The sequence below is a fragment of the Pseudorca crassidens genome, chromosome 6, assembly GCF_039906515.1.
Source record: "Pseudorca crassidens isolate mPseCra1 chromosome 6, mPseCra1.hap1, whole genome shotgun sequence".
In the NCBI taxonomy this organism is placed as follows: domain Eukaryota; kingdom Metazoa; phylum Chordata; class Mammalia; order Artiodactyla; family Delphinidae; genus Pseudorca; species Pseudorca crassidens.
Window position 1 is genome coordinate 32,492,194 of NC_090301.1, and position 15,442 is coordinate 32,507,635.

A 15,442-nucleotide genomic window follows, 5' to 3' on the forward strand; every position below is an offset into this window, starting at 1 on the left:
ATTGAACATTTTTCTGTATCTCTACAATGTTCCTATGTGAAGAATAAAACTTTCAAAGTTAAAAGTAGTAACCAATAATGCTTTAAAAGCTAATTTATGTTTAAACTCATCCACTTACTTTTCTTCTTTTTGCTAAATTTAACACATACACCAAAAAGTGAATAAAACATACACGCACAATTTAACAAACAACTGTAAATCAAACACCCAGGTCGAGAAATAGAACAATGCTAGCCCCTTAAAGGCCTTTTACACATATATCCCTCCCCTGGTATTATTCACCTTCCTTCTAAATTCTGTCCTCTTAACTCCATTGTTCTCCCAAATCAGCACTCATTTAGAGACTGAAACAGATGTGAAATAATCAGAAAAGTAAACTTCTGACATTTGGAAGATTAATCCAACTATCAAGAAAATTATCCACAGATTTCTCAGGCCCCATCTTACTTGACCTATCATAGCATCTGATGCTGGTCACTTACTCTGTAGGAAGAACTTTTTCATTTGGCTCCTAGGATTCCACACTCTCCTGGACTCCACACTTTCCTCCCACTTTACTGCCAGCTCATTCTCAGTATCCTTTGTCGATTCCTTCTCACCTCTCAAATTTCTTAATGACGGAATGCCCAAGGTCAGGGATCTCTTTTCTTGGACCTCTCCTCTTTTTCTATTTATATTCATTACCTTGGTGATCACCATTCTCAAAGCTTTAAGTACAATCTATGTACTGAACACTTCCAAATTTATATTTCCATTTAGGATCTCTTTCCCCTGAACTTCAGTTTCATATAACTGACAATCAACTCAACATCTCCACTTCGACGTCTGAAGCATACTAAACATAAACATACCCAAAACTGAAGTCGTGCTCTTTCGCCTCAAAACTGGATCTTTCTACAGTCTGTCCCATCTTATTTCCTATTAACTTCATTTTCCAATTACTCAGGCCTAAAACTCTGGTGTCTCCTTCTCTCTTAGACCCCATATCTAATCTGGCAGTCAATATTGGTGGCTCTAACCTTCAAAATACAGAATTAATCTCTCTTACTCTTTTTTAAAAAATTTTGTATTTTCTGCTACCCGTCACCTAGTCCAAGCCAAATTATTTTTCTTGCCTGGTTCATTGCAGTAGCCCCCTAATTAGTCTCCCTGCTTCTGCTCTGAGCCCCTTTATGACAGCAGCCAGAGTAATCCTTTAAAAATACAACTCAGATTCATAATTCTGCTCAAAATCTTCCAGTAGCTTCTTCCTATCTCATAGTAGCAACCTAGTCACACCTAAGCCAGACAAAATCTGTTCCATCCCCCCAACCTTTCTGGTCTCATTTCCTTCTATTTTTCTTCTGACTCATTTCACTCCAGGCATACAGCTCCCTGATGTACCTCAAATATATCAGGAAGAATCCTACCTCAAGGATTTTGCAACCACTTGTCGTGGATATACGCATGATCTGCATGGACTGGTTTCCTTATCTCTTGCAAGTGTTTGCTCAAGTCACCTAATCTTGGTGAGGCCTTTCCTAATAATCTCCCCACCCCTAGCACTTCCTATCCCCCTTGCTGATTTAATTTTCTCCATAGCAACTTTCATCTTTTAACACACTATTCAGTTTACTTATTCAGGTTCTCATCTGCCTCTTGCCACTAGAATGTGGTGCCACAAGGAGAGGAATTTTTGTTTGTTTTGTTCACTGACACCTCCCCAGGACGAAAAACATACCAGGATATTCTAGATCTTCATTATTTATAGAATTGAAGGAGTCTAGTAACACGTTAGTGATTAAAATGAGAAATTGTTAACACTGTACTGCAATGGTTCACAAACTTTGCTTACATTACAATCACGTAGGAAGCTTTTTTAAAAAACCAATCATAAAATATAAACCACACCTTGTACCAATTAAATCTGAATGTTCAGGAGCGAAAGTCAAGCTTCAAAAAAGTTTAAAAGATTCAATGTGTAGCAAAGTTTGGGAACTACTGCTGTACATTCTCTATCCTACAAGTACATGAGGATAATCTGGAGAGCTTTTATTAAAAAAAAAAAAAAAAAGATCTGACAACCAAAGCACCTCTATCCCATATTCTGAATAAACTGATTTAGGGTGGGGCCTGATCTTCAATATTTTTTGTTTTGTTCTAAGTTCCCAAAGTGATTCTAATGTACAGACCAGGTTGAGAATTACTTACTTAAAACAGAAGAAGAAGTGACCCAGCCATGAGTTTCCACTCATATAAATACCAAAACATAATCATTTTCAATAAAAGCTCAAATTTGATATATGCCCATGTTACAGTTCAAGGAGCGTATCATACTAGACAATCTACTTTTATTTAGAATCAAAGAATATAAATTATTAATTTTCCTTTTATATAAATTAAAACCAATATTTGTAAAATACATTTTTTATTAAGGGTAATTAATCCAAATGCATCCATCAAGATAGTCAGAATGGTAGACTAGCAGATAGCAGGAAACGTGTCCATTAAATTGGCTTTTCTAGACTTACGCTGGAACTGAAAGAATCACCAGAATGGTAAACCCCAAGAGGACAGGGATTTTTTTTTTTTTTTTTTTTTGCGGTACACGGGCCTCTCACTGTTGTGGCCTCTCCCGTTGCAGAGCACAGGCTCCAGACGCGCAGGCTCAGTGGCCATGGCTCATGGGCCCAGCTGCTTCGCCGCATGTGGGATCTTCCTGGACCGGGGCACGAACCCGTGTCCCCTGCATCGGCAGGCGGACTCTCAACCACTGCGCCACCAGGGAAGCCCGGGGACACGGATTTTTTGTCTCCTATACATACATAGAATAGTGCCTAGCACATACAGGCCTCAATAAATATTTGTTGAAAGAATGAAGGAAGAGAATCTTGGGAAGCAATATTATTATCCATGAAAAATAATCCATTATTCCAATACAGCCTATGTATTTTAATTTGCCCTGCTTACTTCCAAAGCAAAAATTGCAGCAGCTCAGAATAAACGTATTAAAGGATAACAATCATTAAATTACTGACAGAAAATATAATACAAAAGAAAAAAGGGGGGCTTCCCTGGTGGCGCAGTGGTTGAGAGTCCGCCGGCCGATGCAGGGGACGCGGGTTCGTGCCCTGGTCCGGGAAGATCCCACATGCCACAGAGCGGCTGGGCCCATGAGCCATGGCCGCTGAGCCTGCACGTCCAGAGCCTGTGCTCCGCAACGGGAGAGGCCACAACAGTGAGAGGCCCGCGTACCGCAAAAAAAAAAAAAAAAGGAGAAGACAAAAGGGGGAGCACACGTTGGGGGCCATCTTAAACTAAACTTGCTATTTTTCTGTGTAGGTTTTATAAAGTTGTAACCAATGCTAAATAGTTTTGAAAATATCTTTACTCAATGTTATAATGGCCAAGAATATTTTTATGTTGCTACATTTCTTACAGATTTATCATGTTGATATTATTTCCTTAAAAATTCCTATATTGTTGTATATTTAGTTTTTTTGGTTTTCTACTTGTAGAAATAGCATTACAAAAAAAATTCATGACTATTTTCTTATTTTAGATAATTTCACTCATTTACAACTCTTAACTTGTATTTTTAAATTACTTTCCCAGGATTGTACCCCTGACACTTTCCATTAATCCTGTAGGCTATACCAGCTCTCCAGAACCCTCATTCTGCAGTGAGTGCTAGAGTTTATTTACTAATTCACTGCTTTTTCCTTTCTTTTAAGAAAAACTTTCACAATAGGAAATGTAGGAAAAAAACATAAAGGGCCGGGAAGATGGCGGAAGAGTAAGACACGGAGATCACCTTCCTCCCCACATATACCCCAGAAATACATCTACACGTGGAACAACTCCTACAGAACACCTACTGAACGCTGGCAGAAGACTTCACACCTCCCAAAAGGCAAGACACCCCCCACGTAACTGGGCAAAAGAAAAAAGAATAAACAGAGACAAAAAGATAGGGACGGGACCTGCACCAGTGGGAGGGAGCAGAGAAGGAGGAAAGGTTTCCACACACTAGGAGCCCCTTCGCGGGCGGAGACTGCGGGTGGCTCAGGGGGAAAGCTTCGGAGCCGCGGAGGAGAGCCCAGCAACAGGGATGCGGAGGGCAAAGCTCAGAGATCCCTGCACAGAGGATCGGTGCTGACCGGCACTCACCAGCCTGAGAGGCTTGTCTGCTCACCCTCCAGGGAGGGCGGGGCTGGGAGTTGAGGCTCCGGCTTCGGTTGGAGTGCCAGGAGAGGACTGGGATTGGCGGCATGAACACAGCCTGCAGCGGGTTAGTGCGCCCCAGCTAGCCGGCAGGGAGTCCGGGGAAAAGTCTGGAGCTCCCGAAGAGGCAAGAGACTTTTTCTTCCCTCTTTGTTTCCTGCTGCGTGAGGAGAGGGGATTAAGAGCGCTGCTTAAAGGAACTCCAGAGACGGGCGCGAGCCGTGGCTAAAAGCGCTGGCCCAAGAGACGGGCATGAGACGCTAAGGATGCTGCTGCTGCCACCAAGAAGCCTGTGTGCGAGCACAGGTCACTGTCCACACCACCATTCCGGGGAGCCTGTGCAGCCCGCCACTGCCAGGGTCCCGGGATCCAAGGACAACTTCCCCAGAAGAACGCACGGCGTGCCTCAGGCTGGTGCAACGTCATGTTGGCCTCTGCTGCCGCAGGCCCGCCCTGTACTCCATGCCCCTCCACCGCTCCCCCCCCCGCCGGCCTGGATAAGTCAGAGCCGCTGAATCAGCAGCTCCTTTAACCCCGTCCTGTCTGAGCGAAGAACAGACGCCCTCCTGCAACCTACATGCAGAGGCATGTCCAAATCCAACGCTGAGCCCCTGGGAGCTGTGAAAACAAAGAAGAGAAAGGGAAATCTCTCCCAGCAGCCTCAGAAACAGCGGATTAAAGCTCCACAATCAACTTGATGTACCCTGCATCTGTGGAATACATGAATAGACAAGGAATCATCCCAAACTGAGGAGGTGGACTTTGAGAGCAAGATTTATGATTTTTTCCCCTTTTCCTCTTTTTGTGAGTGTGTATGTGTATGCTTCTGTGTGAGATTTTGTCTGTATAGCTTTGCTTCCACCACTTGTCCAAGGGTTCTATCCGTCCGTTTTTTAAAAAATTTTTTTCTCTTAATAATTATTTTTTTTATTTTAATAACTTTATTATATTTTAAATTACTTTAATTTATTGTACTTTATCTTCTTTCCCTTTTACTCTGAGCCATGTGGATGCTGCAGCCAAGAGTCAGTGCTGTGCCTCTGAGGTGGGAGAGCCAACTTCACGACACTGGTCCACAAGAGATCTCCCAGCTACACATAATATCAAACGGTGAAAATCTCCCAGAGATCTCCATCTCAACACCAGCACCCAGCTTCACTCAACGACCAGCAAGCTACAGTGCTGGACATCCTATGCCAAACAACTAGCAAGACAGGAACACAATCCCATCCATTAGCAGAGAGGCTGCCTAAAATCATAAGCCCACAGACACCCCAAAACACACCACCAGATGTGGACCTGCCCACCAGAAAGACAAGATCCAGCCTCATCCACCACAACACAGGCACTAGTCCCCTCCACCAGGAAGCCTATACAACCCACTGAACCAACCACAGCCACTGGGGACAGACACCAAAAACAATGGGAACTACGAACCTGCAGCCTGCAAAAAGGAGACCCCTAACACAGTAAGATAAGCAAAATGAGAAGACAGAAAAACACAGCAGATGAAGGAGCAAGATAAAAACCCACCAGACCTAATAAATGAAGAGGAAATAGGCAGTCTACCTGAAAAAGCATCCAGAATAATGATAGTAAAGATGATCCAAAATCTTGGAAATAGAACAGACAAAATGCAAGAAACATTTAACAAGGACCTAGAAGAAATAAAGATGAGACAAACAACGATGAACAACACAATAAATGAAATTAAAAATACTCTAGATGGGATCAATAGCAGAATAACTGAGGCAGAAAAACAGATAAGTTATCTGAAAGATAAAATAGTGGAAATAAATACTGCAGAGCAGAATAAAGAAAAAGGAATGAAAAGAACTGAGGACAGTCTCAGAGACCTCTGGGACAACATTAAACACACCAACATTCGAATTATAGGGGTTCCAGAAGAAGAGAAAAAGAAAGGGACTGAGAAAATATTTGAAGAGATTATAGTTGAAAACTTCCATAATATGGGAAAGGAAATTGTTAATCATGTCCAGGAAGCCCAAAGAGTCCCATACAGGATAAATCCAAGGAGAAATACGCCAAGACACATATTAATCAAAACTGTCAAAAATTAAATACAAAGAAAACATATTAAAAGCAGCAAGGGAAAAATAACACACAAGTGAAACCCCATAAGGTTAACAGCTGATCTTTCAGCAGAAACTCTGCAAGCCAGAAGGGACTGGTAGGACATATTTAAAGTGATGAAGGAGAAAAACCTGCAACCAAGATTACTCTACCCAGCAAGGATCTCATTCAGATTTGATGGAGAAATTAAAACCTTTACAGACAAGCAAAAGCTGAGAGAGTTCAGCACCACCAAACCAGCTTTACAACTGCTAAAGGAACTTCCCTAGGCAAGAAACACAAGAGAAGGAAAAGACCTACAATGATGAACCCAAAACAGCTAAGAAAATGGGAATAGGAACATACATGTCGATAATTACCTTAAATGTAAATGGAATAAATGCTCGCACCAAAAGACACAGATTGGCTGAATGGATACAAAAACAAGACCCATATCTTTGCTGTCTACAAGAGACCCACTTCAGACCCAGAGACACATACAGACTGAAAGTAAGGGGATGGAAAAAGATATTTCATGCAAATGGAAACCAAAAGAAAGCTGGAGTAGCATTCTCATATCAGACAAAATAGACTTTAAAATAAAGACTATTAGAAGAGACAAAGAAGGACACTACATAATGATCACGGGATCGATCCAAGAAGAAGATATAACAATTGTAAATATTTGTGCACCCAACATAGGAGCACCTCAATACATAAGGCAAATACTAACAGCCATAAAAGGGGAAATCGACAGTAACACATTCATAGTAGGGGACTTTAACACCCCACTTTCACCAATGGACAGATCATCCAAAATGAAAATAAATAAGGAAACACAAGCTTTAGATGATACATTAAACAAGAGGGAATTAATTGATATTTATAGGACATTCCATCCAAAAACAACAGAATACATGTTTATCACAAGTGCTCATGGAACATTCTCCAGGATAGATATCTTGGGTCACAAATCAAGCCTTGGTAAATTTAAGAAAATTGAAATTGTATCAAGTCTTTTCTGACCACAGTGCTATGAGACTAGATATCAATTACAGGAAAAGATCTGTAAAATATACAAACACATGGAGGCTAAACAATACACTACTTAACAACGAAGTGATCACTGAAGAAGTCAAAGAGGAAATCAAAGAATACCTAGAAACAACTGACAATGGACACACGACGACCCAAAATCTATGGGATGCAGCAAAAGCAGTTCTAAGAGGGAAGTTTATAGCCATACAATACTACCTTAAGAAACAGGAAACATCTCGAATAAACAACCTAACCTTGCACCTAAAGCAACTAGAGAAAGAAGAACAAAAAAACCCCAAAGTTAGCAAAAGGAAAGAAATCATAAACATCAGATCAGAAATAAATGAAAAAGAAATGAAGGAAAAAATAGCAAAGATCAATAAAACTAAAAGCTGATTCTTTGAGAAGATAAACAAAATTGATAAACCATTAGTAAGACTCATCAAGAACAAAACGGAGAAGACTCAAATCAGTAGAATTAGAAATGAAAAAGGAGAAGTAACAACTGACACTGCAGAAATACAAAGGATCATGAGAGATTACTACAAGCAACTCTATGCCAATAAAATGGACAACTTGGAAGAAATGGACAAATTCTTGGAAATGCACAACCTGCCAAGACTGAATCAGGAAGAAATAGAAAATAGGAACAGACCCATCACAAACACTGAAATTGAAACTGTGATTAAAAATCTTCCAACGAACAAAAGCCCAGGACCAGATGGCTTCACAGGCGAATTCTATCAAACATTTAGGGAAGAGCTAACATCCATCCTTCTCAGACTGTTCCAAAATATAACAGAGGAAGGAACACTCCCAAACTCATTCTACGAGGCCACCATCACCCTGATACCAAAACCAGACAAGGATGTCACAAAGAAGGAAAACTACAGGCCAATATCACTGATGAACATAGATGTAAAAATCCTCAACAAAATACTAGCAAACAGAATCTAGCAGCACATTAAACCGATCATACACCATGATCAAGTGGGGTGTATTCCAGGAATGCAAGGATTCTTCAATATACACAAATCAATCAACGTGATACATCATATTAACAAACTGAAGGAGAAAAACCATATGATAATCTCAGTAGATGCAGAGAAAGCTTTTGACAAAATTAAACACCCATTTATGATAAAAACCCTGCAGAAAGTAGGCATAGATGGAACTTTCCTCAACATAATAAAGGCCATATATGACAAACCCACAGCCAACATCATCCTCAATGGTGAAAAAGTGAAAGCATTTCCACTAAGATCAGGAACAAGACAAGGTTGCCCACTCTCACCACTCTTATTCAACATAGTTTTGGAAGTTTTAGCCACAGCAATCAGAGAAGAAAAGGAAATAAAAGGAATCGAAATTGGAAAAGAAGAGTAAACCTGTCACTGTTTGCACATGACATGATACTATACATAGAGAATCCTAAAGATGCTACCAGAAAACTACTAGAGCTAATCAATGAATTTGGTAAAGTAGCAGGATACAAAATTAATGCACAGAAATCTCTGGCATTCCTATACACTAATGATGAAAAATCTGAAAGTGAAATCAAGAAAACACTCCCATTTACCATTGGAACAAAAAGAATGAAATATCTAGGAATAAACCTACCTAAGGAGACAAAAGACCTATATGCAGAAAATTATAAGACACTGATGAAAGAAATTAAACATAATACAAATAAATGGAGAGATATACCATGTTCTTGGATTGGAAGAATCAACATTGTGAAAATGACTCTACTACCCAAAGCAATCTACAGATTCAATGCAATCCCCATCAAACTACCACTGGCATTTTTCACAGAACTAGAACAAAAAATTTCACAGTTTGTATGGAAACACAAAAGACCCCAAATAGCCAAACCAATCTTGAGAATGAAAAATGGAGCTGGAGGAATCAGGCTCCCTAACTTCAGACTATACTACAAAGCTACAGTAATGAAGACAGTATGGTACTGGCACAAAAACAGAAAGACAGATCAACGGAACAGCATAGAAAGTCCAGAGATAAACCCACGCACATATGGTCAGCTTATCTTTGATAAAGGAGGCAGGAATGTACAGTGGAGAAAGAACAGCCTCTTCAAGAAGTGGTGCTGGGAAAACTGGATAGCTACATGTAAAAGTATGAGATTAGATCACTCCCTAGCACCATACACAAAAATAAGCTCAAAATGGATTAAAGACCTAAATGTAAGGCCAGAAACTGTCAAACTCTTAGAGGAAAACATAGACAGAACACTCTATGACATAAATCGCAGCAAGATCCTTTTTCACCCACCTCCTAGAGAAATGGAAATAAAAACAAAAATAAACAAATGGGACCTAATGAAACTTCAAAGCTTTTCCACAGCAAAGGAAACCATAAACAAGACCGAAAGACAACCCTCAGAATGGGAGAAACTATTTGCAAATGAAGCAACTGACAAAAGATTAATCTCCAAAATTTATAAGCAGCTCATGCAGCTCAATAACAAAAAAACAAACAACCCAATCCAAAAATGGGCAGAAAACCTAAATAGACATTTCTCCAAAGAAGATATACAGACTGCCAACAAACACATGAACGAATGCTCAACATCATTAATCATTAGAGAAATGCAAATCAAAACTACAATGAGGGTCTTCCCTGGTGGCGCAGTGGTTGAGAGTCCATCTGCCAATGCAGGGGACACGGGTTCGTGCCCTGGCCTGGGAAGATCCCACATGCCACGGAGCAGCTGGGCCTGTGAGCCATGGCCGCTAAGCCTGCGCGCCCAGAGCCTGTGCTCCTCAATGGGAGAGACCACAACAGTGAGAGGCCCGCGTACCACAAAAAAAAAAAAAAAAAAAAAAACACTACAATGAGATATCATCTCACACCAGTCAGAATGGCCATCATCAAAAACTCTAGAAACAATAAATGCTGGAGAGGGTGTGGAGAAAAAGGAACACTCTTGCACTGTTGGTGGGAATGTAAATTGATACAGCCACTGTGGAGAACAGTATGGAGGTTCCTTAAAAAACTATAAATAGAACTACCATATGACCCAGCAATCCCACTCCTGGGCATATACCCTGAGAAAACCATAATTCAAAAACAGTCATCTACCACAATATTCATTGCAGCTCTATTTACAATAGCCAGGACATGTAAGCAACCTAAATGTCCATTGACAGATGAATGGATAAAGAAGATGTTGCACATATATACAATGGAATATTACCCAGGCATAAAAAGAAATGAAACCGAATTATTTGTAGTGAGGTGGATGGACCTAGAGTCTGTCATACAGAGTGAAGTAAGTCAGAAAGAGAAAGACAAATACCGTATGCTAACACATATATATAGAATTTAAGAAAAAAAAATGTCATGAAGTACCCAGGGGTAAGACAGGAATAAAGACACAGACCTACTAGAGAATGGACTTGAGGATATGGGGAGGGGGAAGGGTAAGCTGTGACAAAGCGAGAGAGAGGTATGGACATATATACACTATCAAACGTAAGGTAGATAGCTAGTGGGAAGCATCTGCATAGCACAGGGAGATCAGCTCGTTGCTTTGTGACTGCCTGGAGGGGTGGGATAGGGAGGGTGGGAGGGAGTGAGACGCAAGAGGGAAGAATATGGAAACATACGTACACATATAACTGATTCACTTTGTTATAAAGCAGAAACTAACACACCATTGGAAAGCACTTATACTCCAATAAAGATTAAAAATATAAATAAATAAATAAAGGAAGAAAATATACATGACCTATATGTTCATCAATCAGACATAGCCCCATTAAAATTAGGGCACATTTCCTTTAGTCCTTACTAAAAATTAATAGTGATAAAACTTACCATCTTCATATTGTTTTTTCCGAGTTGTACTTTTATCAAGTGATCCATCTAGAAAGCCTTTTCCAATCTCCGACCAAACCTGAAAATAGGAAAACATATCTATTACCTAATATGTAAATTTTCCAAATCATATCAAGCAATCTAAGCTAACAGCTGGAGAACCTGTCTCACTAACAGAACTGTTAATTAAACTCCCCTTTTCAAGTGGGCTGCATAATCATTTACTCCATAGTCTTTAAGGATAGGGCACAAATACATTTTAATAATTTCATTCAAAGTACTTCCAAACTAATTATAATTAGAAAGTCAAAAGTTCCCTTCCGGGCTTCCCTGGTGGCGCAGTGGTTGAGAGTCCACCTGCCGATGCAGGGGACATGGGTTTGTGCCCTGGTCTGGGAAGATCCCACATGGCGCGGAGAGGCTGGGCCCGTGAGCCATGGCCGCTGAGCCTGCGCGTCCGGAGCCTGTGCTCCGCAATGGGAGAGGCCACAACAGTGAGAGGCCCGTGAACCGCAAAAAAAAAAAAAAGTTCCCTTCCTGAATTTCAAAGAAGTATATGCACAGGGAGGAAAAGAACACTGCAGTAGAGTCAATTCTCAATTTTTTATTATAATGGTACCAGTGGATAAGTAAAATTCATCCGGAATTCCAAATTTTTACTTCACCTGCAATACTGATAAGGTTTGGCTGAGATCCAGAAAAAGGTTAAAAATTAGTCTAAGATTTAGAGAGGGTAAACAACAGAATAGGCTTCTAATTATTTCAAAATTGGATAATTAGCCCTTAAAAAATTGTTTATAATTCAAAAGTTCTGAAAGAACCTGGGAAAGGACAAAACACTTATTAAACAATGCTAAATATTTTTTAAATTATTAATAGAGTTAAGAGTCCTCAAGTCTTATCTTACAAAGGTATGCCTTTCAGATTATTTCAATGTAAAAAATTAAACTATTAAAAGTAATGTAGGGCTTCCCTGGTAGCACAGTGGTTAAGAATCCGCCTGCCAATGCAGGGGACACAGGTTCGAGCCCTGGTCCAGGAAGATCCCACATGCCACGGAGCAACTAGGCTCGTGCGCCACAACTACTGAGCCTGCGCTCTAAAGCTCATTAGCCACAACTACTGAAGCCCGTGTGCCACAACTACTGAAGCCCGCGTGCCACAACTACTGAAGCCCACGTACCACAACTACAGAAGCCCGCGCACCTAGAGCCTGTGCTCCACAACAAGAGAAGCCACTGCAATGAGAAGCCTGCGCACCGCAACCAAGAGTAGCCCCCGCTCGCCACAACTAGAGAAAGCCCGCGCACAGCAACAAAGACCCAATGTAACCATAAATAAATAAATAAATAAATAAATAAATAATGAATTTAAGTATAGAATCTTTATTTAAAAAAAAAGTACCGTGAAAATGTAGGAATACCCTTAAAGTGAGAATGAAGTTCAGCTTTTTGCTGAACAGACAGAAATCAACAAGTCTTCTTGGATCTCTGAGACAGAGGAGGACCCAGGGCAAACTGTGGCCCCCAAGACTGGAGAGACAGGTGAAAACAGGGAGTCACACTTTACTGGAACAGATATACAAGTGGAAACTACCTCAGGAACCAGTGCTGGGGTAGGAAAACCTGAATTCTAATTGACAAATGGCTAGAGATTCAGTATGACAACTCTGACAGTTAAAAACTCCAGGGGACCCAGACACAGGGCCCCCCAAGTGAGATTTACTTCTGGGAGCTTGACCAGGTTCCCACAGTAAATATAAGAGAAAAATCCCCTTAGGTTTCCAGCAGGGGGGCTGAAAAAGGAACCCATTTAAAATAAGGCAGAGCACTCTGCTCTTCTTTAACAAGGCCTGCCCTCAGAGGGAACTCATTAGTCAGAGTCTAACCTTCTGGGGTATTAACAGAGCTGGGAAAGGGATATTCAATCCCAGTCAAGTCTAGTCTTTCCCGTGGGAGAAGGCAAGTACCGAACTCCCGCCTATGCTAGCCATCCTTTCCCACCTAAGGGGGGAGAAAAAAACTGAGAAACACTGGTGAAGTTCACAGTCCAAATGCATAGGCTCACTAAAAGACAGACCTAATCACAGGATTATGGAATGCTTCCCCTTTCTCCACACCTCACCACCACACTGCTAAAGGCCTATATACACTAGTTTCTTTTACACAGCACATCATGTCTGGCTATCAAGAAAAAGTTACGAGCCATACCAAAAGGCAAAAAACACAATTTGAAGAAACAAACCGAGCATCAGAATGGCAGGAATCTTGGAATTATCAGATCAGGAATTTAAAACAACTATGATTAATTGCTAAAGGCTCTAAAGGGTAATAGGCTAAGGGCTCTAAATGATCCTTAAGTAAAGGATAAAGTAGACAGCATGCAAGAACAGGTAGGCAATGTAAGCAGAGAGATGAAAATCCTAAGAAAGAACAACAACAACAACAAAAAACTAGAGATCAAAAACACTGTAACAGAAATGAAGAATGCCTTTGACAGGCTTATTACTGATAGTATACTGGTTTTGGCTTAGCAAAGAAGGTGTGATCTAGAGGATATATCCATGGAATCCTCAAACACAGTTTCTTACAAAACAAAAAATACTCTTTCAATATGATCCAGCAATCATACTCCTTGGTATTTACCCAAAGAAGCTGGAAATTTATGTTGATACAAAAACCTCCACAAGATATTTATGGCAGCTTTATTCATAATTGCCAAAACTTGTAAGCAACCAAGAGGTCCTTTAGCAGGTGAATGAATAAACTGTGGTACACACAATGGAATACTATCCAGCTAAAAGAACCATGAAAAGACATGGAGGGGGAATGCCCTGGTGGTCCAGTGCTTAAGAATCTGCCTTCCAATGCAAGGGATGTGGGTTCGATTCCTCATCAGGGAACTAAGTTCCCACATGCTGCAGGGCAACTAAGACCGCGTGCCCCAACTACTGAGCCCAGGTGCTCTAGAGCCCATGCACCGCAACTACTGAGCCCGCATACCACAACAAAGAACCCACACTCCGCAACGAAAGATCCCACATGGCACAACGAAGATTCCACATGCCACAGCTATCCCACATGGCAAAACAAAGATCCCAGGTGCCACAGCTAAGACCCAGCACAGCCAAATAAATAAATAAATAAATATTTTTTTTTAAAAAAAGAAAAGACAAGGAGGAAGCTTAAATATTAATACATATTGCTAAGTGAAAGAAGCCAATCTAAGGGTATATACTGTATTATTCCAATGTCATACAAAATTCTGGAAAAGGCAAAATTATGGATACAAGAAAAAGATCAGTGGTTGCTGAGACTGTGGGGGACGATATTATAATGATGGATATAGGTCATTATACATTTGTCCAAAGCCATTGAATGTACGGCATCAAGTGTGAACCCTTACATAATCTATGGACTCTGGGTGATTATTATGTGTCCAATGTAGGTTCATCCTTGGCAAAAAATGCACCATTCTAGTGAATGATATTGATAATGGGGGAGACTATGCATGTGTGGAAACAGGGGGTATATGGGAAATCTCTGTACCATCCTCTCAATTTTACTGTAAACCTAAAACTGCTTAAAAAAGAAGTCTTTTTAAAAAAGCACTATAGGGGACTTCACTGGTGGCCCAATGGTTAACACTTTGACTTCCAATGCAGAGAGTGCAGGTTCGATCCCTGGTCAGGGAGCTAAGATCCCACATGCCTCGCAGCCAAAAAACCAAAACATAAAACAGAAGCAATATTGTAACAGATTCAGTAAAGACTTTTTAAATGGTCCACATCAAAAAAATCTTCTAAAAAATAAATAAAAATTTAAAAGCACTATAAATAAACGTAAAAGCAAATGAAAATTGAGATAAAAATAAAAAGCTCTTACAGATTAGTAAGAAAAAGAAACACATTGATAGAAATATGGGTGAAGGACATGAGAAAGCATCCCACAAAAGATGAAACACAAGTTGTTCAGCAAAAATATTAAACAATGTTTAACCTCACAAACAATAAAAGAATTATAAATTTTAATCATAAAAAATCATTTTTTACTTACAAGATAGGCAGATATTTAAAAGACACATAACTCTAAATGTCAAAAGCACAAGGAAAGAGCACGCTAATGCTGGTGGGAAAATAACTGGGACAATGTTTTTGGAGGGTAGTTCAGAAACAGTATGCAGTTGGGTGTGAGGTGAACATTTTTCACATGTTAACGCCTGTGAAAGCGGTATGCATCTTATGACTGACGACATCTCCCAAGTGCTGTCAGCCAAGCAACAGTCATGG

General features: G+C 40.3%; 1 protein-coding gene across 1 annotated transcript in view; it reads right to left on the bottom strand.

Annotated features, from left to right (window-relative positions):
- CYP20A1 (cytochrome P450 family 20 subfamily A member 1) overlaps positions 1-15,442 on the bottom strand; it is a 78,339-nt gene that overhangs the window by 31,744 nt on the left and 31,153 nt on the right. The window contains exon 6 of the mRNA XM_067740937.1: positions 11,155-11,233. Within this exon, the coding sequence (XP_067597038.1) occupies positions 11,155-11,233 (79 nt within the window). The remainder of the gene's footprint in view (positions 1-11,154; positions 11,234-15,442) is intronic.